Source organism: Periplaneta americana, chromosome 11, assembly GCF_040183065.1.
Source record: "Periplaneta americana isolate PAMFEO1 chromosome 11, P.americana_PAMFEO1_priV1, whole genome shotgun sequence".
Lineage (NCBI taxonomy): Eukaryota > Metazoa > Arthropoda > Insecta > Blattodea > Blattidae > Periplaneta > Periplaneta americana.
This window is the reverse complement of record NC_091127.1, coordinates 9,755,463-9,783,192: the sequence shown is the minus strand read 5'-3', so window position 1 is coordinate 9,783,192 and position 27,730 is coordinate 9,755,463. Positions and strand designations below refer to the sequence as shown.

Here is a 27,730-nt window from a genome sequence, read left to right as displayed (position 1 = left end):
TAAGTTAACGCTTGCGTTATGTTTAATTCTCATTGTGAATGAGCCTTAATTTTAAGTTAACGCTTGAGTTATGTTTAATTCTCATTGTGGATGAGCCTGAACTTTAAGTTAACGCTTGCGTTATGTATAATTCTCATTGTGAATGAGCCTTAACGTTAAGTCAACGCTTACGTTATGTATTAATTCTCATTGTGAATGAGCCTTAACGTTAAGTTAACGCTTACGTTATGTTTAATTTTCATTGTGAATGAGCCTTTACTGTAACGTTAAGTTAACGCTTACGTTATGCTTAATTCTCATTGTGGATGATGACGTTGCAGATGGTGGGCGGGCCCGCGCGGCACCATGCGGCCGGTTGACGCTGACGCGGCAGCGGACTGCGTGCTGGTGGTGGGGCTCACCCGGCCCAAGATGGCGGCGGCGCTGCTGTCCGTCATGATGCTGTCTCTGTTCCTAACGTTCCACGTGCTGTACGACAGCGCCGTGTACAGCCTGGAGGCCGCGGCGGCCGGCAACGCCAACATGGCTCTGCTCACCAACAGGGTGGACGGCGCCGTCTTCTCCAACCGGGTGCACTTCCCGCGCACCAGCCGGCGGCTGCCGCAGGCCATCATCGTCGGCGTGCGCAAGTGCGGCACCCGGGCGCTGCTGGAGATGCTGGCGCTGCACCCGCGCGTGCAGAAGGCGGCGGGCGAGGTGCACTTCTTCGACAGGGACGACAACTACCGGCGCGGCCTGGAGTGGTACCGCCGCAAGATGCCGCACTCCTTCAGGGGCCAGATCACCATAGAGAAGAGTCCCAGCTACTTCGTCACTCCAGAAGTAAGTTACACTGGGTGTTCATTTCAAAGTGTGTCATGACGTCACTGTTGTTGAGTCACCGATTTGAAGCGAGTTTCACCTTATATGTCAGAGAAGTTGCCTATTATTCAAGGCGTTCTTCAATCTGAACTTGAGAACGTGTACGGTATAACTTGAACGTCGCAGCAACAGATGGCGGTCTGTACGGTCTGTGTGCTACCATAACCTCTTTCGAACTGTGTTTTGCGCGGGCAAGTCGTACGGAGGGTATTTTTTATCATCTGTTGCGTACGGCAACATTCCACAACACAAATCAAATGCTCCGTGTCCATGTTGACCGTCGAAATTAATGTCAACAAATACGTAAGTAGTCGTCTTAACCCTCTCCCCATATCCCGATAGTACGTGTTTCCAAACAGTTCACATTCCTGCCACTACTGGCGTTACCATACGTATCGGTACGTACTCTTCAGAAAGAACGCCGTACTTGCTAGGCAACTTCTCTGGCACATAGGTAATACACCTCTGCGGAAATGTAGGAAGATTGGATTCTCTAGGCTCATCGGCTAGCCACATGACGGCATACAGCGAGCCATGACACACTTTGAACTGAACACCCAGTAGTTAGACTTCGTTGAATTGCCACACGCAGCATGCAATCAGGTTGCCGATGTACGGTAGTATAGAGGAGGTGAACGACCGCCCGGTCTCGTAGTATAAGCAGTTCATGTTAAGAGTTGCGACCGGTCCAAATAGATAGAGCAGCTACAGCTAATGTATAACTATGTAAGCACTTGTTTTTGCATTACTGTGGTTGGAATAGTCAAAGCTTAACATTTGTTCAGTGCAGACAAGAATTCAATCAAACATACTACAATGAGAGTGTTGCTGTTCCAAATAATTGCCCCTGGAATACCCTTACCCCCGCAGCCAGTCTTGACCCGTTGGGGAACGTAGTTGGAAGCTGTTAATTATTATGCAGAATATTACGGCAAAATAATGGAGGTAATTGATGCATTGGATGGCACAGACAGTTCCGCTGTTGCAGCTGTAAAATCATTACCTTCTGAACAGCTATTGGAAAATATTCTGTTCATTGATTCTAATTTTAAAATCGTGTCGAAAAGCATCATCCTGTTAGAATCGTCTAAACTACAACTCTCAGAAGCCCTTAATATAGTGGATTAAGTATCACAAACCGTTATCCAAAATAACAATTCACTAATTTCAGAATAAATGAAATGTAAGTTAAGAAACATTACTGCTAAAAATTCTGTCTAATCACAACTTCATACTGTAAATGATGTACCATCAGGTCACGACAAGACGTCTGAAGTTGGTGTACTAAAAAGTAGTGACTTTCCGTTCTTCAAATATGCACCTACTACATCGTGTGTTGTTGAACGTACATTTTTCCAATATAAAAACTGTTTAAGTGACCATCGGAGGAGGTTACTTTGCAGTCGCTCAAAATGTACGTAACTCTTCACTGCAATGCACATATTCAAGGATGATGTGAGTATCTTACATTAAATTTTAAGAGTTAATATATCTCACTACAAAATAATTGTGTATTTACATGTTTAGACATTTCCTACTTCAATGATCATTCATTATATTTCTTGAATGCAGGATACAGGTTTTATTGTAACCGCAGTATACTGCTCAGTGTTTACATTAGAGGCATACTCCATCCGTTGCACGCCCCCTTCTCATACAGTCTATACCGCTTGCGCAGTAAACCTTCCGATTCTCGTGGCAATTCCACGAAGTCTAGTTATAGTCATTGCTAGGCCGCGGAACTTCATGCAATTGCATTGAAAAATTAGAAGTGGATTTTTGCCGATCGTGCTCTTTACGTTCGTATGAAGGCAACTTTATTTTGTATAAATGTATTTATTTTTATTTTATTTCATTGGGTTATTTTACGACGCTGTATCAACATCTCAGGTTATTTAGCGTCTGAACGAAATGGTGATAATGCCGGTGAAATGAATCCGGGGTCCAGCACCGAAAGTTACCCAGCATTTGCTCATATTGGGTTGAGGGAAAACCCCGGAAAAAACCTCAAACAGGTAACTTGCCCCGACCGGGATTCGAACCCGGGCCATCTGGTTTCGCGGTCAGACGCGCTGACCGTTAATCCACAGACGTGGACGTATAAATGTATATTTCGAGGCTTTTCTCTTTTAAATGCATATAGGCTATTATATATTTTTATTTTGCATATTTAAATGCATAAATATTAACATCTTCCCTTGCTTTGCCCGATATATTATCTAATTTCAAAATTTATCTGTGACTATTACACTTTTACTACGTCATACTACTTTTAACCAATAAAACGGTACGAAAGGACGTGTTTCAATCAATAATGACTGTTTATCGCTATAATTTTATCACTTCCCTAGCATTTGTTTGTTTTTATCATTTCCTAGTATTTGTTTTTACCACTTCTCTAGCATTTTTTTCATCACTTCCTTACCATTTGTTTCTTTGTTTGCCAACATTTAAAAATACAAATTCTTTACGATACTATAAAATACTGCTTTGCGATCGTCATTTGTTTCCCACATAGTCAACTGAAAATGGGGCTTCGTTCAAACGTTTTGGTGAAGCTAATATTAGTGAAATAGAATTTTAGTGACTGAATTAATATCCATTTTATTGTATTAGAGTTTTTACTTCTTCTAATCTATATATATATATATATATATATATATATATATATATATATATATAATTTGAACTGGTAATGGAAATTACGGGAAAACGGCTGAACGGATTTTAATAATTGGCCCCTCATTTTGAAGCTTGGAACCTAAAGTTTTTCGGAAAAGTAGTAGTTATCAGTGAAATGTCAATTTTCCTACATAATTTTCCTATTTTCCAAAATCCATATGTTTTCAGTTTTGAGAACTAATTTTATCGAATCACGGCCGACTTGATTGAATTTCAGAACAAAACACACACTACAATAAACAATAGGCTATTACACGAAGGCCATGACCTGCAGGATTGCCGACATATTTAGAGCTCAATTCAATTTGTTATTAAAAAGTGATTCTGCAGTGTATAATAATTTTCTGAGTACAGCTGTGTATTGGATATTCCAATCTACGAAAGTTGAGGTGGTTTGATGACATAATTATCATCATTAGAAATTAAATATTATTATAGTTAATATCATGATGCATCTATTTTTCATTAATTGTACATAATATTGATGCTATATTGATGACATGGAAGTGAAACGTTTTGAGGTTATGTAAGTAAATGTAGAGAATATCTTAATTTAGATCTTCATTTCTATAATATACTGACTGGCTGCTAGATATAACTACAAAACTTAAGTAAGATAATAATATTGTTATTAAAAATCAAATATTTTTATACTTATTAGCCCAGTGGGGTTGGGTCTTTTTCATATACTTAATGACGGTGTAGTATAGATATTGATATGTGTCATTGTCTTCAGTATTGGTTCGAGAGAGCGCAAAAATTACAGTTCCTAAGGAAAGATCAAAAGGTATTACTTACTGATAAAATAAGAGGCCTAGAAAATTTTGTAGTCTCGAGATCATTTCAGCAAGATCTCTTAGTAGGATAAAATGATTTTACGCTCTACATTTCAAGTTCTACATGCAGCAGCTATATGAAAATGCTATTGTTCGAAAGCTTAGCAAACCTGACATTTTTTTTTAACTTTTGCCTACAATCCACAATGACCTGAAATAGCTACTGCTATCGTCCTGACATTGATACTTGCGTTTTCGCGTTGAAACTCAAAAACTGAAGTTGGATAGTTCAAGAGAAAGTATTTGGCCTAAAAAATCCATTCAGAGGGAGTATGTTTCATTATTATGGAAGCAAATAACTATCAAAAAGACAAGTATTCTTCATTGAAAATAAATCTGAAAAATTTTTATTTGAACGTCTAACGAGCTAAGTTTGCAGCAGCATTTGCTGCGCAAGCCACTAGTCTTTATATACTTCCTTCTCTTTTTATCATCTCCCTACCATTTGTTTCTTTCTTTGCCAACATTTAAAACTGCAAATTCTTTACGCTACCATAAAACATGTTTTGCGGTCGTCATTTGTTTACCGCATAGATATTCAACTGAAAATGACGGCTCCATTCAAACGATTTGGTGAAGCTAATATTAGTTAAATACAATTTCAGTAAGTCAATTAATATTTCATTGCATTAGAGTACTTCATTTCTTCTAATCTTTATATACTTTCTTCTAATTTGTAATAATCAATTCAATCTCACTCGAGTTTTGATTTTCTCTAGATTATTACACTTTTACTACGTCATACTACTTTTGACGAATAAAACGGTACAAAAGGACATGTTTCAACCAATCACGGCTGTTTATCCTACAATTTTATCACTTCCCTAGCTTTTGTTTATGTTTTATCACTTCCCTAGAATTTGTTTCTTTGTTTCCCAACATTTCAACATGCATATTCTTTACGGTACTATAAAACATGCTTTGCGATCGTCGTATGTTTTCCCCATAGATAGTCGACTGAAAATGGCGGCTCCGTTCAAACGTTTTCATGAAGATAATATTAGTGAAATAGTATTTTAGTAAGTAAATTAATATTTTATTGTATTACAGTACTTTATTTCTTATAATCCTTACATACTTTCTTCTAATCGTGTAATAGCCAATTAAATCCCAATCGAGTTTTCATTTTCTCTAGATAAATCAAAACCTCTAGTGAGATTGTTTAGTAGGTTATTTTACGACGCTTTGTCAACATCTCAGGTTATTTAGCGTCTGAATGAGATGAAGATGATAATGCCGGTGAAATGAGTCCGGGGTCCAACACCGAAAGTTACCCAGCATTTGCTCATATTGGGTTGAGGAAAAAACCTCAACCAGGTAACTTGTCCCGACCGGGAATCGAACCCGGGCCACCTAGTTTCGCAGCCAGACGCGCTAGCCGTTATCTAGTGAGATTACTGTTGATAAAATAAGAATAATTTTCAAGAAATTTAATAATTATGTCAGTAATAAAACGAATAATTAGTTAATTACTGTTGAGGACATGAAATTGCTGCGGTTACAATGTAATAAGTAAATACAGAAGTGACATACCCAACATGTACGGAAAAAGGGATAGAATTCCACAATTCATTCACAAATACAGGCCACAGAGTGGAAAATTCAAGGACTTTGTTTCGAGAGACTTCTGGATACTGACAAATGAAAATGTAACAAGTCAAATGGCCCAACTCCATGATAGTTTGATGATTATTATGATGGTAACGATGATTATGACTGATTGTTAAACGCTTAAAACTCATAATAAGAAAGAATGCGTCATCTTTGTGACAATGCTTATTTTAATACAAGTAAATGATTAACTAGCGGACTTACTCGTGTTAATTATGTAAGTCTGTACGGCTTACAGCTGTTTCGGTGCTTATCACACCATTCTCAGAGCCTACTAGATCTCGGCGTCATCTCGAACTTCTCTGCCTGTTATGTGGGTGTGTTTGATTGTTGAAAGGGTTGAAAAGTGGAGTCAAATAGTGTGTGTGTACTGAAATTGATCTGTGTGTTGAGAATTTAATCGGGGTGTGTTTTAGTGTGTTTGTATATTTCGTATTGTTCTAGTGTGTTGAGTTTTTGGTTCTTGGGTTGTATGTGTAGGATTTCCAAGTCCGCATTTATGTTATTGTATGTATGGTTAGCATTGATTATGTGATCGGCGTATGTAGATGTATTGTGTCCTCTGGTTATTGCTTTAATGTGTTCTTTGTAGCATGTTTGGAATGATCTGCCTGTCTGTCCTATGTAGAACTTATCACAACTATTACATGTGAGTTTGTATACACCTGTGTGGTCGTATTTATTTGTTTGTGTTTTTTGTGTGTTGAGATGTCTTTGTAGTGTGTTTTCTGTTCTGTATGCTATGTTGTATTTCTGCTTTCTGAATGAAGATGCGATCTTATATGTGCTTTTGTTTTCATATGTTAGTGTGATGTATTTCAAATTCTCAACACACAGATCAATTTCAGTACACACACACTATTTGACTCCACTTTTCAACAATCAAACGCATCCATATAACAGGCAGAGAAGTTCGAGATGACGCCGAGATCTAGTAGGCTCTGAGGATGGTGTGATGAAGCACCGAAACAGCTGTAAGCCGCACAGACTTACATAATTAACACGAGTAAGTCCACTAGTTAATCAATTACTTATATTCAAGTGTTAAAAGTAGTGTGTGTATGTATGTATGTATGTATGTATGTATGTATGTATGTATGTATTTATTCACACTGCAATGGGTATATACCCGGTGGCAGTGGTAACTAATTACACTCAATAATGGCAATAATAAACTTATTAATTAAAAATACAATTAATAATAATACTAATAATAAATATTAACAATAATTTATAATAATAATAATAATAATAATAATAATAATAACAACAACAGGGAATATCCTAACTTAAATGAACGATCACTTAACATAACATTTGAAATAAATCTAATTTGTATCTTAACCCTAAGTTCGAACTAAAACCCACGAGTATGATACGTTCATATCTGCACAAGTACCTTTCAGCACTACACTCATTTCGCTGTCAACTCACTCACTGCACTGGAACTACGACACATTTCACTGATTCTATTCTGATTTCACTAACACTTCAAAAACATTTCACTGTTCAAATACTTTGCACTGCCACTATAAACTATAATAATTCACTGACATGAACATGTTTCACTTACACTACACACTTCACTGACACAACACACTTCACTGACACAACACACTTCACTGACACAATATAATTCTTCACTGATACAACACTTCAATAACAACATATCATTAAAACCCTTTAAATACTGTGTATAATTACCGTCTATTAGTAAAGTCCTTAAGCCTATTTTAAATACATTTTTGGTTGTTGGTAAAGCCTTTAGTAAGTCTGCAGGTAAAGCATTTCAGTCCCTGATAGTACGATTGAGAAAAGAAAACTTTCCAGTGTCCGTCCTCTGTCTTCTTTCCCTCAATTTATATGAGTGGTCGTTCCTTGAAGAGTAATTTGGCGGTTGCAACCTATTTTTTATTTCTCTCCAGGCAGGCTCACCTCTGTATGTTTTGAACATTGCGCATAATCGAATTCGCGTTCTCCTGTCCGTGAGTGTGTCCCATTTTAATGGCGAATTTTTTCCGACATCATTTGAGAGCCCATTTTAGGCAAGATTCAAAATGGATTGCTTTAATAGTTTGTTTTATATTTACTTTCTGGCTCATGTTTCGTACGTATTACTCTTAAAGATCTGACGTTGCCTCGCATCCATTGTCCGAGCAACTTGTGGCTGTATTCCACAGGTTCGACCAGCTTAGTGCCGTACGGCACGAAGGTAGACGCTGATGCAGGGCCGTGTAGATAAAACACAAGCTCGATACGGCTATCAGCCATCGCCTGCATTTACACAAAATCCAAGGTCAGTGGGTCACATTCTGCTCTCTGAAACGAACGCTTCTTTCCACTCGAAAGGGCGTAGGTTCAGATCCTATCGCGGTGTACGAGTGCAGAAAACAAAAGTTAGGAAAATACACGAAGTCAAGTCAGCGGGGAAAAAAACAGAACAAACCTCACGGGCTACCACAACGACAAGGATATAAATTTTCAGTCAACTTTGCCACATCGAAAAATTTAATTGTCAAAAGTACAACATTCCCCCATAAGGATATACATAAATATACTTGGACTTCTCCAGATGGATTGACACACAACCAAATAGATCACATCTTGATAGATAAACGGAGACATACTAGTATAGTAGATATTCGAACTTTCAGGGGTGCAGACTGTAATTCTGACCATTATTTGGTGATTGGAGAATTAAGAGAAAGATTATCAGTAGCCAAGCGAGTAGAGCAACAAGTTAATATTACTAAAATCAATATTTTGAAATTAAAGGACGAGGAAGCTAAGCAAAATTATCAGGTCGAAATTTCGAATAGGTTTGCCACTTTAGAAAGTTCCGACGAAGTTGAGAAAGAATTAGATGTTAATAGCGTGTGGGAAAATATCAGAGATAGTATCAAAATTGCAGCTGAGCAGAGCATAGGTTATTATGAAACTAAGAAAAAGAAACCGTGGTTTGATGAAGATTGTTGCATGGTAGTAGAAAGAAGGAAACAGGCAAAATTGAAATTCTTACAGGATCCAGTTGAGGAGAAGAGAGATAATTATTTCAATGAAAGACGGGAAGCAAGTCGTACACTTAGGAATAAAAAGAGAGGTTACTTGAAGGAAAAACTGAATGAGGTAGAAACAAATAGTAAGAATAAAAACATTCGAGATTTATATAAGGGTATAAAGGAATTTAAGAACGGATATCAGCCAAGGGTAAACGTGATCAAGGATGAGAATGGTGACTTGCTTGCAGACTCTCCATCAATCCTAAACAGATGGAAAAACTATTTTGCGCAACTACTAAATGTACATAGGCCAAATAGAAATGATCAGGACGAAATTGAAATACAAACTGCTGAGCCATTTATACCCGAACCCACGCTTTCAGAAGTCGAAATTGCGATAGAAAATCTGAAAAAGTACAAGTCTCCAGGTATCGATCAAATTCCAGCAGAATTAATACAAGAGGGTGGAAGTGCATTATATAGCGAAATTTATAAACTTGTACTTGCTATTTGGGAAAAGGAAATTGTACCAGAACAATGGAAGGAGTCCATAATTGTACCTATTTTTAAAAAGGGGGACAAAACCAACTGTGGTAACTTTCGAGGAATATCACTTTTGTTGACGTCGTACAAAATTTTGTCCAATATTCTTTTGAGGAGATTAACTCCGTACGTAGATGAAATTATTGGGGATCATCAGTGCGGTTTTCGGCGTAATAGATCGACTATTGATCAGATTTTTTGTATTCGGCAGATAATGGAGAAAAAATGGGAGTATAAGGGTACAGTACATCAGTTATTCATAGATTTCAAAAAGGCTTATGACTCGGTTAAGAGGGAAGTATTATATGATATTCTTGTTGAATTTGGTATTCCCAAGAAACTAGTTCGATTAATTAAAATGTGTCTCAGTGAAACATACAGCAGAGTCCGTATAGGTCAGTTTCTATCTGATGCTTTTCCAATTCACTGCGGGCTAAAGCAGGGAGATGCACTATCACCTTTACTTTTTAACTTCGCTTTAGAATATGCCATTAGGAAAGTTCAGGATAACAGGCAGGGTTTGGAATTGAACGGGCTACATCAGCTTCTTGTCTATGCAGATGACGTGAATATGTTAGGAGAAAATACACAAACGGTTAGGGAAAACACGGAAATTTTACTTGAAGCAAGTAAAGCGATCGGTTTGGAAGTAAATCCCGAAAAGACAAAGTATATGATTATGTCTCGTGACGGGAATATTGTACGAAATGGAAATATAAATATTGGAGATTTATCCTTCGAAGAGGTGGAAAAATTCAAATATCTTGGAGCAACAGTAACAAATATAAATGACACTCGGGAGGAAATTAAACGCAGAATAAATATGGGAAATGCGTGTTATTATTCGGTTGAGAAGCTCTTATCATCCAGTCTGCTGTCCAAAAATCTGAAAGTTAGAATTTATAAAACAGTTATATTACCGGTTCTTCTATATGGCTGTGAAACTTGGACTCTCACTCTGAGAGAGGAACATAGGTTAAGGGTTTTTGAGAATAAGGTGCTTAGGAAAATATTTGGGGCTAAGCGGGATGAAGTTACAGGAGAATGGAGAAAGTTACACAACACAGAACTGCACGCATTGTATTCTTCACCTGACATAATTAGGAACTTGAAATCCAGACGTTTGAGATGGGCAGGGCATGTAGCACGTATGGGCGAATCCAGAAATGCATATAGAGTGTTAGTTGGGAGACCGGAGGGAAAAAGACCTTTAGGGAGGCCGAGACGTAGATGGGAGGATAATATTAAAATGGATTTGAGGGAGGTTGGGTATGATGATAGAGACTGGCTTAATCTTGCACAGGATAGGGACCGATGGCGGGCTTATGTGAGGGCGGCAATGAACCTTCGGGTTCCTTAAAAGCCATTTGTAAGTAAGTAAGTAAGTAAGTATCAACTACGAGGTTATTTAGCGTCGATGAGATTTATTTATTTATTTACGTATTTTATTTATTTATTTTATTTATTTATTCTGGTGTAGTTAAGGTCATCAGGCCTTCTCTTCTACAACACCAGGAATACAAATACAATAATATAAATAAACAGAAAAAAATACACTATATACAAAGTAAAGCTACACAAGAAATAAAGAGAGAGAGAAAAAACACAATAAACAAAGTAAAGCCACACAAAAATATACACAGGTTGCAGTCACACAAACTTTAAATGAGTGATTAAGTATCATAATTAGTTGTATCCTAACTAATTAACTATCAACTACGAGGTTATTTAGCTTCGATGAGATTTATTTATTTATTTATTTATTTATTTATTTATTTATTTATTTATTTATTTATTCTGGTGTAGTTAAGGTCATCAGGCCTTCTCTTCTACAACACCAGGAATACAAATACAATAATATAAATAAACAGAAAAAAATACACTATATACAAAGTAAAGCTACACAAGAAATAAAGAGAGAGAGAAAAAACACAATAAACAAAGTAAAGCCACACAAAAATATACACAGGTTGCAGTCACACAAACTTTAAATGAGTGATTAAGTATCATAATTAATTGTATCCTAACTAATTAACTATCAACTATGAGGTTATTTAGCTTCGATGAGATTTATTTATTTATTTATTTATTTATTTATTTATTTATTTATTTATTTATTTATTTATTTATTCATTCATTCATTTATTTATTCTGGTGTAGTTAAGGTCATCAGGCCTTCTAACACCAGGAATACAAATACAATAATAGGAATAAACAGAGAAAAAAACACTATAAACAAAGTAAAGCTACACAAGAAATAAAGAGAGAGAGAAAAACACTATAAACAAAGTAAGCCACACAAACATATACACAGGTTGCAGTCACACAAACTTTAAACGAGTGATTAAGTACCATAATTAATTGTATCCTAACTAATTAACTAACATAAACAAGAAACTTGCAATTTTTAATCTAGATTAAAAAAGAAGAAGAAAAAAACGCAAATTAATATTTCTAGCAATACCTGAAAACATTAACTAAGACAACATTTTCCAATTTAATTTTGAATTGTGAGAAAGTCTGGCAGTCCCTGACGTCATTAGGTAACGAGTAACGAGTATAAAGACGTTCTATGATGAGGGATGGAAAGAAGTGCTTGATGTCGGTTTCGAAGAGTTGTAAGAAATTGAAAGCGCGATTACAGATAATTCGGAATAGAAGTATGCATAATTCTAAACAGAAGAGACGGTGAATGTATTGTTCTTCGTTCCTTCAGACGCACCCATGAAAGTAACTGGAGGGAAGGTGTTATATGGTCAAATTTACGAGTATTGCAGATGAATCGTATCGTATCGAGATTGGTGATAGCGAGATGGTATTTAGCGAGATGAGGCCGAGGATTCGCCATAGGTTACCTGGCATTCACCTTACGGTTGGGAAAAACCTCGGGAAAAACCCAACCAGGTAATCAGACCAAGCGGGGATCGAACGCGCGCCCGAGCGCAACTTCAGACCGGCAGGCAAGCGCCTTAACAATAAAGTTCCTATAATAATATACAGAATGGAAGTGAAATAATCCTGCAGGTTGAAAGTTTCAGCACTCTGGCAACATCGCCGCTAACACAGTCTTCTTTCTTCTCGTATTACAGATGTAAGAGGTCAACGAAATCTGTTTCTTTACACGAAACCCCCTCTCTCGCTACGATTTTGCAATCTGTTCACATCGTGCAGTGGCTTGAAATTAGTCTTTTTTAAGTTAAATTTGCACGAAAATCGTCCACGCTATTGAAACACGCCAGAGGGATAAATTATTCCTTACTAGATTTCCTATCGGTAAGGACAAAAATCACGATCCTACTCGCAATAGTTACCGAATAAGAGGGTGTTAAACATTTTGGAAAAAAAAAATATTTTTTCTAAAAAGAACTATTAACTTTCCTTCAATATGATATTACACATTTTTGTTACATACTACATGAGCTAATCGCTCTGAAAATCTGCAAGGCTATTTCACTTCCATCCTGTATAATGTAAATATAATATTTAAGTTATGTAATTGATTTAGTATTATTCGCTAAACTGGAGAATTCCCACGGTATCTTTGAACCGTGCCGTTACGTTTAGCACCAAATTTAAGTAAATACACAATCTCGCCAACATAAGAACACGACGTTGGTGTGTGGCGTCGTTGGAGGGAGAAATTTGTTTCTTTTCTCTCTCTGCCTCCTTCGTTCTGAACATTACTGAGAGATAGCACCACTGTTAGCTACAAGATATATTTGCGCAAATATATTGAAGTAGATTACGTGACTTAGATGAGAGTCTCGAGACAAAACAGTTTTGCTATATTTCTTTTTTTATTAATTGTTAAGCACAGGAACGCCATTTCGTAATTTTATTTAAGAAACAAGCCAAAAAATTTATCTTTACATCAAAACCGAATGCTCCCTGGACCAAATTATCGTATTTTATAATTGTTTGAATGCAACAGAAGCCAGAAGTCTTGCACTTGACTAATGCAGTGAATTATTTAAGAATATAGTCGCGAATTTTACTACCACCATTTCGATTGTGTTTTGTTTGACACGGCTCGGTACGGCCCGGTGACTAGTGGCCAGAGAGTAACATCGACTATAGGCATTGCTCTGCCGCGCGTATTATCCAGTTGTTCCGTATTATTAATTTTAATTAAAAGTTACATAATAATTAACACTAGAATTAACGGAGCGGAATAGCAAATTTCACGTATAAATTAAGTCAGCTGTTGCTTAGTAACCAATGTGGCAGCATCGCATCTCCCAATATGAACATTGCGCAAATCTCTCAGGTGCACTACTAAGGGCCGATTGTATAAACCATTTAATCTTAGATCAGAGTTTAAATTGATCCTCGTTCTAGCTGAACTTGGAATTTTGTGTTGTATAAAGTCTAATCTAAGATTAATTTGTCTTAAACTAAAGTCAACTTTGACTGAAGAAATTTCTCCGATTAAGTTAGATGATCCAAGTTAAGTTATTTCTTTTCTGTTTGAAATATACGAGTGGCAGATTGTGCAAAAAGAATATCCATTGTTATTAATATTAATAGATATGGTAGGTACATTTATATACATTTTTTTTTCAATTTCTTCCCTTAATACACATTCTTATATTTTATAAGGCTTTATCGTGTTCAATAGTACCAAATAACATAACCTATAATTATATTATGTTTATAACAACCATTAATTATTAATGGATATGATAGGTACATTCATAAATTTGCAATTAACTGTATTACTAAACGAAAATTGTCGTTTTATAAAGATTTATTATGTTTAGCAGTATCAAACACCATAATATGATAACAACTTGGAGAACGGTCAACCTTCTTTTTATTGTCTGTCATTATTTACAATGCACAAAACAAACCAGTGTCTCCAACAGAGTGTACGGAAAGTTGCCAAAAATTAATTGGAAAGTCGCTAGATTTCTCATTATCAACATAGAAATGTTAAATTTTGTCACTATTGGGTGATAAAAGGTCGCTAAATCCCTATTTAAGCCATATAACAGTTTAAAGAAATTGTCGTTGAAAAAGAGTTAAAGTCACTAGATTGGCAACACTAAACAAACCTGTACAACATGGCCCGCGCATCACATACTTCGCCTGTTTATGCGATATTGCCAAATCCTTTTCACGTGAACTTAAATTGCATTTGAACCAAGGTAATTTGATCACAGAAAAGTTTTATACAATAGAAGAAGTGTCTGAACTCGGTTCACTTTCCGATCTTCGATCAAAGTTGATCTTAAACAAGGAAGTTTTATACAGGGACATCATTTTATTTTTACTTCAATTTTTATTGTACCTGAGTTTTTTAATGTACTTCACTCCCACCCCCTCTACTAGTAAACTTCCAACCGTTCTCCACACAGAACCAAGACCACATATATAGCCTTACAGTCATAGTAAACAGAATGTTCCAAACATATGTTCGCATTTTCCAGTGACGGAAGAGCTTTCAATATTGAATCATATTTTCGCACAGGTACTGTCGTCCGTTTGCTTACGTCGCATCCCGGTTTCCCCCACCCGCTTCTGCTCGCTTCTCTGTAAAGGCTAGTGGCTGGGCTGTCTTAGCTCTTTTCTGAAAACATTAATTTCTGTTAGGAATTGGATGTTTACGTAATATTATACAAGTGTTTAAAATAACTTAAATAAAAGGGCCTCGTTAAGTAATTAACTGTCACGTGATTTCCCCTCTTTCTACGACCCTGCTATATAACCACTTGGATGGGTAGTATCTTTTCGGATCGGGCAGAAGTGAAGATTGAATTTACAGTACGTAAGGTACTCTTTTATAGAGTAGGTACAGAAATATTTCAACATGAGTTACTAGTACGAAGGCCAAAACTGGTAATTGGAATTAGGTACAATAGTCTATAGTGCGATAATATGCACAAAATAACTGAAGCTGGTAATTGGAATTAGGCACAATAGTCTATAGTGCGATAATATGCACAAAAGAACTGAAGCCTGTATCGAAATGAACGGCCACCATTTTCAAAAATGTGTTTAAATATCCATATTATGATTATTTTTCAATTTAACTTCATTCTGTATATTGTAAGCTAATGTGTTATAGACAGTAAAATATCCACTGCATAATGAATACGTCCAAATTGATAACTCAGTTCGTGAGTAAAACACTTATTGTTAATACAGTAGGTATTCTATTTTGATTAAACAAAAACATAATGAAAATTATGAAACTCAAAATCGCGATATTTCCTACTTTACGTAAATGGATGAACTACTTTTCTTCCCTCCTATACCTAGTAAAGTGATCTCTTTGTATTTTACGCCAGTATCATCGAACTCCAGTCGTGAAAGGGGTAGCAAACTGTGTTTACAGTTCTGAACCTTTAATTCAGAGGTATAGCCAGGTTGATATTAAAAATGTTAGTAAAAATAAAGTGATGTCCCTGTACAATTGGGCCTAATAGTATTACCCTCGAGAAAAATAGTGACTGTATGTGAAGACGATTCAAACCCAGATCTACACCATTAAAGAAAGAAAAAGAACAATTAGTTCAGTAACGTCCTGTATCATAATATTATAAGTACAAACAATAATTTGAGTCGCTTGTTTCTTGTAGCCTACTTGAGATCGTAAACGAAATGCAGGACTGACCTATCGTGGCTGCAGACTTGCTCCTTCTTCCTTGCTACTCCTAGATGTAACACCTCCAGTAAGAAGGGTCATGCGCTGAAAGCCCGGCCTAATCTCCATATACAGTTATATTACACAATTAACTGAACTGCGGCAGTTCTAATGTATTCCTTTACCTTGTACTGCGAGTCACTTGGAGGTCGCCTGTACGTAGACTGCCAGTCTCACACGAGAGTTATTTGTGTTGCAGCCTATATGCTGGTCTAACGCTTATGAATAACAGAAACTTTGCCAAAGAATTAAGTGCAAATAGGAATAGAAACTTTGCCAAAGAATTAAGTGCAAATAGGAATACATATGGAAGGGTGAAGTGCAGTTTTCAGCCGTGACAGAAGTTTAAGCCTTTTCGGTTGAAAATCAATTTGATTTGGATTCAATTCCCGTTAAGAAAATGGAGATTTATATATTTTCCGTAGGACCTGGCTATGAGCTCATGTTATATTTGTCCGCGTTTTCTTAGCTATGATCTTGAGCCATGATGACCACAGGTTCACGAGTCCTACTACCCGTGAATTTTAAATTTCGGTTAAAATCTGAAGAAATTTAAACAGCAAAATCCTTCAACTCTTGCAACAACAGGAATAATAATAATAATAATAATAATAATAATAATAATAATAATAATAATAATAGCGCCTCAAAATAAGACACTAAACATGTTCCTCACTCTTTCTAATGAAGCGATACAGTCATTCAAATACTTTCGTAACTCTAATTGATTCTGTGGAAATTTACCAAAATAAGGGTCTTCCAATAAGTGCTGTATGTCCTACTTTCAACATATAGCCAAATACCTTACTATAATAATACCGGACAGCTAGCAGTTCTGTGCGCGAACGACGCTGGTGCTGCTATCTAGGCGGCCGGTGTGGAGATACTCGCGAAACAAGCTGTAATCAACTGCAATGTATATTGTTGCTGGGCTAGTTAATAGTCTTATTAATTAGTGCTATATTAAAATGTCAGGGTGTATATGTGCTGTTTATAATTGCTACAATATTACAGCATTACAAGTTGCTCCAAATCGTACTTTCTATTCCGAGGGATCATAAAACGTGAGTCAACAACATTCTTTATTAGATCTAATGCCCTTGTCTCTGTGTTGATAGAACAATAAAAATTAGCTTCTTTATTCAGACCTAATAAAAGAATAGAAGTTAAAATGTACTGGAAAGTTTAAGGTTTTATCAAATTAAGTTTTATTTTTGTCCACATGCCTTTACTAATTATTACAAGCATCAGATTACTACCATTTTTATCTTTGCAGTTGTCAGCAATGGGTATATAAAGCATTATTGTAAATTCATTCTTAATGTCAGAATTAATTTTGTCTCACTAAAGCAAAGAAAAAATATGTAACAATTAATTACGGAAAGTAATATGAAGTATGCAATATTTCTTATAATATGCAGCTCTGATATAAAATAATGTTACATTAAATACTATTCAACATTTCTTAAGTGTCTCGTATATTATTCCACACTAGTACCTCACGTTTTAAACAGTAGTCCGATTTCCGCTATGATAATATTTGTATTTGTGGATGTAATTCCGGTATTATTATAGTAAGGTATTTGCTATAGCAGTCATATTTTTCCCATGGTTACAGTTGTTGTTGACAAGAACGTTACACCATTCCACAACGCGTAGAAATAATTAAAATTTATTATAAAAAAAATCATATCTTCGCTACGCATTCCGTGCATTACATGAAGTATATAGTGTGTGTAAGATACCGGGCTATGATAAGGGATTATTTTTGGCTCAATTGGAAGGTATGAATCTCAGAAACGTCTGGTTCCAGCAAGATGGCGCCACGTGTCATACTGCTCGAGAAACAGTCGACTTTTTGAGGGAGAAGTTCAGAGGCTTCATCATTTTGCGTGGTGGAGATGTTAACCTTTTTAACAAGGCAGTTTAAAACTTGTAGGCCTAGGCCCGGTTTCTTCAACCTTTGTTATAATGCATCTAACATAGCGTTAATTAACTATAAGTTAAAAGTATGAATTGCTGTTAAAATATTGCGTTTCTTCGACTTTACATTTTACATTTTAACATTCTGTTTGTTAACTCTCTGTTAGGATCAGAGATTCTAGAATTTAACCATAACCTATAACCAAGTATAGGCTCACTTCTGTTTTCTGAACTCTGACAATTGCGATTCTCGCTTGTTTCCGTTGTTTGATTCAGAGAGAATAGAAGTCTATCTATTCCCTCAGGTTTGATTTCAGCTTCTTTCCTCGTCTGTATCACAATAGCGTGGAGCGGCGTATTGGTATTGCTGTTATGAAATGGAAAACACTGGAACAAAAAGAAATCTTGGGATTAATTTCTCTTCGTTCGAAAGAAACCTTCTGCTGGAAATTATTTCGCAGTATAAACCAATTAATGAGAATAAACAAACAAACGGATCTAAGTTGAAAGCGAAAAGTGAGGCTTGGCAGAAAATAGCCTATACCTTTGTATGAACTTCTGGTCTGTCAAATCACAGAAATCATCCGCTTTGTTTATGTATTCATGGATATCATTTTCTAAATAATGCAGATATACAGGACATCATTTTATTTTTACTTCAATTTTTATTGTACCTGAGTTTTTTAATGTACTTCACTCCCACCCCTTCTACTAATGAAGTTCCAACTGTTCTCCACACAGAACCAAGGCCGCATATAGTAAGCAGTACTGAGTTAGTGAGTATAGTACGTTCCAGAAATATGTTCGCGTTTTCCAGTGACGAAAGAGCTTTCAATATTGAATCATATTTTCGCACAGGTACTGTCCGTTTACCTACGTCGCATCCCGATTTCCCCCACCTGCTTCTGTTCGCCCCTCTGTAAAAGCTGGGCTGTCTTAGCTCTTTTCTGAAAATATTAATTTCTGCTAGGAATTGGACGTTTACGTAATATTATAAAACTGTTTAAAATAACTTAAATAGAAGGGCCTCGTTAAGTAATTAACTGCCACGTGATTTCCCCCCTTTCTACGATCCTGCGGCATAACCACTTGGACGGACAGTAGATAGCATGTCTGAGTAATTTTATCTGTGCGGGTCGGGCAGAAGTGAAGATTGAATTTACAGTACGTAAGGTGCTCTTTTATAGAGCAGGTACAGAATTATTTCAACATGAGTTACTAGTACGAAGGACGAAACTGGCAATTGGAATTAGATGCAATAGTCTATAGTTCGATAATATGCACAAAAGAACTGAAGCCTGTATCGAAATGAACGGCCACTATTTTCAAAAATGTGTTTAAATATCCATGTTATGATTATTTTTCAATTTAATTTCTTTCTCTATATTGTACGCTAATGTGCTGTAGATAGTATAATATACACTGCATAATGAATACTCTCGCATGGATAACTCAGTTCGTGAGTAAAAACACTTATTCTTAATACAGTACTGTATTTTGATTAAACAAAAACCTAATGAAAATTATCGAACTCAAAATCGCGATATTTCCTAGTTTACGTAAATGGATGAACTACTTTTCTTCCCTCCTATACCTAGTAGAGTGGTTTGTTTGTGTTTTAAGCCAGTATCATCGAACTACAATCGTGGAAGGGGATAGCAAACTGTGTTTCCGGTTCTCTAAAGGTATAGTCAGGTTAATATTAAAAATTTTAGTAAAAATAAAATGATGTCCCTGTATAAGTTCAGCATCTAACGCACCAGCCATATTGGATACTACTATGCTAACAGAGAGTTAAATGATTTAACTGCATGAAATTGGGCAGTTAAATTAACATAGGTTTTAACAGCCTGTTAGTACTAACAGTAGTTGAAGAAATGCTTCAACTGGTAAGTTCACAGTTAAAATGGAATAACACACTGTTATAATTTAACAAAGGTTGAAGAAACCGGGCCCTAATCCTTTAAGGAAGAGGGATGGATGGTAGGATGAGCAGGTGGGTTGATGACTCACTCTCTCCTGTGCCGCAGGTCCCCGAGCGGATTCGCGCCATGAACGCCAGCGTCAAGCTGCTGCTGATCGTGCGCGAGCCGGTGACGCGCGCCATCTCCGACTACACGCAGCTGCGCAGCCACGCCGCCACGGTGACGCCGCAGCAGCCGGCAGCCCAGCGCAGCTTCGAGCAGCTCGCCCTGCGCACGGACGGCTCCGTGAACCTGGCCTACCGGCCGCTGGCCATCTCGCTGTACCACACGTTCCTGCACCGCTGGCTCGAGGTGTTCCGCCGCCCGCAGATCCTGGTCGTGAACGGCGACCTGCTGATCGAGGACCCGGTGCCGCAGCTGCACCGCATCGAGCACTTCCTGGGCCTGGAGCCGCGCATCGGGCGCCACAACTTCTACTTCAACCACACCAAGGGCTTCTTCTGCCTGCGCAACGAGACGGCCGACAAGTGTCTGCGCGAGAGCAAGGGGCGGCGGCACCCGCGCGTCGACCCCGTCGTCGTCACCAAGCTGCGGCGCTTCTTCAGCGAGCACAACCAGAGGTTCTACGACTTGGTGGGCGAGGACCTGGGCTGGCCCGAGGAGTAGACTGTCTCGCAGGGCCGGCCAGGCAGTGAGGTGTCACTGGTCGCCCCTCGCCAGGAGGTCGGGACTACGCGGTCTGGAGAGCCACAGTTCGAGCCCACGTGCACGTTCTTCATTTCAGAAAGGCTCCGGGTTTCGTTCTGCCTCCATTACAATTGAGACATTATCAAAACTTGGCCAGAGCATTGATGCTGACCATATTAAACACGTACTGAATTTCTACTCCCTGCCTTATGTACGCCTCAATGCTATATGAACGGAAACTTTAACTTCATTTTGACTTCCAAATTCTAATTTATATAGAGATGTTTGGATAAGACCAAATACAAATTGGAAAACATTTCTTTAAAATTCACATATAAATACCTATGTGCCGTCCAGAAGTTTTGATCTGTATTTGTTTTCACTTGGATAAAGTGTAAAAGACTGACGTCCCTTGTCTTTATATTCGAGATGTGCGAATTAAGGGTATATGTACGTGGACGACCACAAATATTATCAGAAAATGCAGGCTCTAAATTTCTAAAATGTTATAAGGAAATGAACTCACAACTAGAAAAAAAATTACAAGGTACAACAAGACTTATTAGAACTTACATATCTGATAAAAGTATAAAAAAGGTTCCTAATAATATTTTTTAAAATTCACTTTTTACTTTAAATTAAATTTCCCAAAATTTGACAATTTTCACACTAATTTCATAACTACAACCATTTGAGATAGAATTCTGAAATTTTGTACACTAATTTAACATGCATATATGGCAAAAGGTACACTACAATAAAGCCCATTTCTTTGAAAATAGGAAAATTAGATCACAAAACATTATGTAAATTTTAATATATTTTATATAGGACAAATAAAAAATTAAATGTATTAAAATAAACAACTCTACATGTCTGAGAGTAGTCTACTTTTCAGAAATAAGTGTTTATTACATGCAGGAAAAATATTAAAGATGCCAGCGAGACCATAACAATGTTATGATTACCAAATGTTGTAACTGCAGAATTTTTTTGTTTTTTCAGACTTTGATAAAACTGGTTTGAAAAATATTATCAGTAATCTTTTTTTATACTTTTATCAGATAATTAAGTTCTAATAAGTCTTGTTGTGGTACCTTATAATTTTTGTCCAATTGTGAGTTCATTTTCTTATAAAATTTTAGAAATTTAGAGCCTGCATTTTCTGGTAATATTTGTGGTCGTTCACATACGTATACTCTTAAAGACCGAGTATTTGTTTTCACTTGGATAAAGTGTAAAAAAACTGACGTCCCTCGTCTTTATATTCGAGATTTGCGAATTAAAGTCCGAGTATTTATGGGCGATAAAATTCTCATAAAGGCTTCTTCCGAAATAGAAATAAAAGATAGAAGGTCGCATGTCGTATATTTGTGACACGTAGATGAATCCTATCCCTGATTGAGAGAATTCAAATAGAATTTACTGAACATTTCTCTTCACGATAAAATCCAACTCTGCTAGTCTTTACCCTATCATCGGTGATAATGAAGTCCTCCTCACAATTTTGTAATATCTGGAGACACTTAAGACAAATTATCAGCCACTGGTTTCCTCTTTCTTTACTGAAATCAAAAATGGGCCAAACTTCGGAAATATATTATCCATACTACTTTAGAATGGTAAACTACTGTAATATTGATATAACTGAATTCAAATATACTTGAAGAACCATGATATTTGTAAGCGATTCTGTGAGAACTTATCCATGCTTTAAATCCATCTCGAAATAGCTTACATGACGTTTCAAAAGTTGGCTCTTTTTTTGGTTTGAGCAAAAAAAATTGGAAATCGAGTTTCTGGGGCAGTTACAATCGGACTGGTAAATTTTAATAGCCAGTTGTAAGTCTTACAAAGTTATAAAATGGATGGAGGAAAGTTTATAGAGAAGAGACCATAGAAAAGATCACGAGGGAGATAAATTGATGATCTTAAAAGAAGTCTAAAAACTACTAGGCTTAACTTAAGCGAAGATTAGTTACGCAATAATGGAACAACCTGGTCTAATATTGCGCAGCATCAAGAAGTTTTATGATGCTCTAGGTTATGAAGCAGTGATTATATTAGTTACAAATCCTTGCAGGCAGTAGGTTCCATTCTCTTCATTTGAAGACAAAGATAGATCTTATTTCTGAAAACTGGCACACTTTTATCAATGGAAATTGTCTTTAAACTCTAAACTTTCATTGCTTTCTCTCTTCAAAAACTATTTTGAATTAGTTTAGATGAGCAATAAATTTGCTTCATCTAAAAGTTTCATGATTACATGATACCAAAAAGCCTAAATTGTAGAATGAAATGTTTCCGTTTCAATGAATTGCAACGCCTTTAAGCTTTAGGACAGGTCCTTCAGATGGCAGCATATTCCTCCGGATCTCCTGGCAGGGGCATTCACCAGCCTTCAACGACGTCAGCGCTCCAGTCTTCCTCAGAGAGGCAAGCAAGAAGCACAAACAAATGACGACCCATAACAATTCACAGGCCGGCCAAAATGTACTTGGGGTCAGGTCCCACATCTTTCTAAACATAAAACATTGCGTTTATATGTTGAAAGAGTTTTATTGAACTGGACTTCACTCAAGACACAATAATCGAAGCACAAACAACATATACAAAGAAAGGAGAAATCATTGTGATACACTTAAGTCAATATAAGACTCATTCATCGGTCAGAGGAACCTGGCCCCAACGTCTGGATCATATTGGTCCATGAATTAAATAAGTTATTATAAATATATTTTTATAATCCATATTGGAGGTTGTTATCATTGTTAAAGTAATCTATTATAAAACGTAGGGGGCATCTTCCCCACCAACTATGACGACTATGCAATTGTCCTGTTTAACTTTTTATAGTATTTGTACGTGAATCAAATTTTAATGACACCGGAATTTCTTCTTCTTAGAAACAACAAATTTACACATACGAGTACATTAATATTCTATCACTAGCAGCAAATGAAGCGAACAATTTGCCTCAAAGCCAAGTCTGGCTTAGTTGGAACTAATTACTGGATAATATTTTAGGTCTTTGTATGGAGAGATCAGATTTATCTGCCAAAGTTTATTCTTTTGTACGGTATGATTACTTTATGAATGTAATCAATATCGTAGGCCTATTACATTTACGTTTGTATAAATTTATATTCCATTAGAAGTGAAGAGAGACAACTGAAGGGAATGAAATTCATATATTCTCTTCTTTTAACTGAACTCAAGAAATTTCTAACGTCTAAAAGATTTGTTATTATTATTATTATTATTATTATTATTATTATTATTATTATTATTATTATTATTATTATTATTATTATTTATAACTACAAATATTTTTATATAATATATTGATTGTTGCGTATCGAACATTCTCGTCCGTCAAGAGCAGATTCGGTGAGTGTAATTTTATTTTATATATTCTGAAGAACATGAGCAGCTCCACAAATAATACGTTTATAAACATTTTTTTAATTTTTGCCTGTTTTGATTTAATAGATTCCGTTCTAACCTTAGTAGGATAAAGGCAATCCATATATCCAATTATTGTAATTAGTTGAACCCCAGCCTTTCCGTCCCATAGTTAAAACTAAAGATCTCATCTGTACAGTATTCACCTAATACAACAGCTTCACACATATACCGATAAACTTTAAAGCTGTTAAAAATGATACTGAACATCCTGTGTAATTGTTTAATCATTTTCGAATACATCTCTCAACAATACCGAAAATACCAATTAAGACAACGTTTAAAATGGTTCGTATGTTTATGTAAAATTTATATTTACGACACTATGTGGAAAGATATCTTGGTGCCAATTATTTATAAACATGTAAAATACATCAAAGTGTAATCGTCCAAAACTGCATATCATTCGCGTTTGCCACAATTTTGCTCAAAGCCTTCGTATAATCTATGTTATCGGAGATGGGGACAATCCATATTATTCACTTCGGTACGTCTTTGCAATAATGGGAACATTTCATTACTGTTCAGATATAAGTGGTAGTTCTGAACAAGCTGAAGTCATGCTTTTCACACAAACTTAGCGTATTGTTTTTTTTTTTTGGGGAGGGGGAGGGGTATAGCCTATATCCAGCATGAAGGCACTTGGGAGAGGGGGGTATGGAGATAGAACTCCATGCTTTCTTAGCCTCGATACATCAGTATATTTACAAACAACGCTAACATTTTCATACGAATAATAAAGTACTTCTAGGGTACCTAAATTCTATTCTCATCTATCAAGAATTGATTTTTTATTTAAGACAAGTTCATATTCATAAGTTGTAACAACCTTTAAGCACAAAAGGTTACATTTTACGTTAATGCATAACTGAAATTCTTTGCTATTCTCGTGAGATTTCAACAAAAAGTAAAGCAAATTAAAAAAGACCATACCTACACTGATTTGTCCGGATTGAACGCGATTGTGAAACCTAAAGCAACGGGAAGGAAATTTTGACATTGGCAAACATTTAATTTAGGGTAATATACGGGAATCGTAAATAGCTCCATTCAGTATTATGCGTTATGCTTTTCAGTCCACGACGTCACGATATGTTACATTAAGTGCATCGCCATCTTGACTTCAAAATTGCACTAACTTACGTGAAATTTGTGCAAATGGATCTGAATATCTTCTTTTTAAACTTGCTGGATATACATGAATAAAAACGCTACTACGTATATTATTTTATTTTCTCTTAATTTAAACCTACCCTCTTGTCATAATATAGAAACTTACAAATTACGAGATCTTTCCCATCTTCGAGTGTTGTACAGATTTTGTTGTGTCTGTTGATGAAAATAAAAATTGACAGTCGCTAGACTGGAGTTACTTTCCTATAACTTATATGATACTGCATTTATAACCCCGTTTGTTGTATGTTATAACTATAAACAGTGATGGATACAGCAATTTAATTTCTACAATTATGATTTACTATAACAGATTCTGTTTATAAGACAATTGCATAGTCTGTCGTAATAATGGTGACGAGGATGTGTCCTACCGGAAGAAGGGCGTCTCTTTGTGTCGTTTCAGACTTCCTTTTTTATAGGTATTGTTCTCTTTTCCCCCCACGGATCTTCTGTGTCTTATGAAAGGGTAAGAGTCGAATGGAGCTCGATTGCTGGCTCCAAAACAGGGAGAGGTATCCTCTCCGTCAATAGAGAGAGGGTTTATTTCATAATATTCCGAGACACGCATACAATGGCTGTAAACAACTGCTGATTTTAGGGCTCCGTTTAATGAAGGAAATATGTAAATTTTTGTCGACGTCTAATAATCCTGACTTGACCTGAATATTAAACAGAATTTTGCAACTGTAGAAATGTTTTAAGTTTTTCCGATAATCGATTTCATGAGATTTATAAATAAAAACTGTTACGATTTTCTAAATACCAACTCTTGTTTCTTGTCTCAGTATTTATTCTTCCCTTAGGTTTATAATTTAAGGCGAGTTTTGGAAGACGACTTCGATTCAATCCCTCTACGTAATTTCTGCAGTTCCTTTCTATAAAATCCTTACTTGTATCAGTTTTTCTGATAGAACTATTTTCTCTGACACTGATGTTTCTGAGCATCTCTCTGATTTAATTTTTGTGTTCTCAGATATTCATTTCATTTTATTTGACTCCTTTACTTGGCTCACATAACACTATTTTTCAGATATTATCTTCTGATGTAATCCATTCTTTCAGTTTTATTTTTATTTTGCTAAACAACTTTTTTCAGGTTTTGCTTTTAGGCCTATATTTATTTTTATATGTACCTTCCTTCAGTTTTTCCAATATTAATTTCTTAAAATATTAATTTTTTCACATTTTATACAATTTAATTGATTGATATTAACTTTTCTAATACTGATATGATTCATTTTCTCAAATACTAATTTAAAATTTAACTTATACTGTTGCATATAATTATGACCCCATTTACTTTTATTGTAAATGATTTCCTATGTTTTCTTATCATTTATCTTAATGTTTTTTTTCTTTGAAATTGTCACACAATTGGTTTTAATGATTATTCTTTCTGAATTGATTAGTAGGCCGATCTATCGAACCCTTATTTAGGGCGGCTTTTGTTGATACAAATAATTACCGCTGCAATCAGTACATATTTGTAGACGTTTTATAAATCCTCTCTCTAGAACTTCAATAGCATCAATGCCATCTGAGAAATGTATTTTCCTAAAGCCTTAAAGACACAGAAGTCTTATGAAGAACTTTTGTAAATTGCATCTAATTATGATCCCATTAATCTACCAATTTTATAAAAAAAATGTGTTGCACAGACCGATCTGTATGAGTTTCTTCAACTGCACGCACACTGATCCTAGACTAGTATCAACAGATTATTATATTTATACATACTCAATTCCACTGACTAACCTAAACATCTGTCCCTCGCACAATTCGCTAGAGAAAGGCCTTATTAGCTGCCATGAATCGTCCAGACCGCCACTTCAGATTACAGTCCAAAGAGGTCAACCAATTCTTTCATTTTTCTCATAACTAGAAATGAAAAGGCAATATTCATGTCATTTCGTTACTCTCGATTGTTGGAAATACCCTGAATCTTCGATGTTATCGAATAAGTAGTCGATATTTTACCTTAAATTCGAGCAAAATAATGTCAAAAATGTTTGGAACAATTTGGATAATATTTTAATATTTTACGATCGAATTAGAATCGTTTCCCCGATTTCTTTGTTGTCAAAACTTCAATTGTAACATTAACTTCATCGCTCTATTTTTCGTGCGTGAAAACAATAACCTTTATTTATTTTTATTTTAGTGGGTTATTTTACGACGCTTTATCAACATCTAGGTTATTTAGCGTCTGAATGAGATGAAGTTGATAATGCCTGTGAAATGAGTCCGGGGTCCAGCACCGAAAGTTACCCAACATTTGCTCTTATTGGGTTGAGGGAAAACCCCGGAAAAAACCTCAACCAGGTAACTTGCCCCGACCGGGAATCGAACCCGGGCCACCTGGTTTCACGGGCAGAC

The 27,730-nt window shown here is 36.1% G+C and overlaps 1 protein-coding gene across 1 annotated transcript in view; it reads left to right on the top strand.

Annotated features, from left to right (window-relative positions):
• The window catches only part of Hs3st-A (Heparan sulfate 3-O sulfotransferase-A), a 513,711-nt gene extending 487,283 nt beyond the window's left edge, over positions 1–26,428 (top strand). The window contains exons 3-4 of the mRNA XM_069838959.1: positions 321–822; positions 20,132–26,428. Coding sequence (XP_069695060.1) covers positions 321–822; positions 20,132–20,692 — 1,063 coding nt within the window. The 3' untranslated portion in view covers positions 20,693–26,428. The remainder of the gene's footprint in view (positions 1–320; positions 823–20,131) is intronic.
• Positions 26,429–27,730: the final 1,302 nt, after the last annotated feature.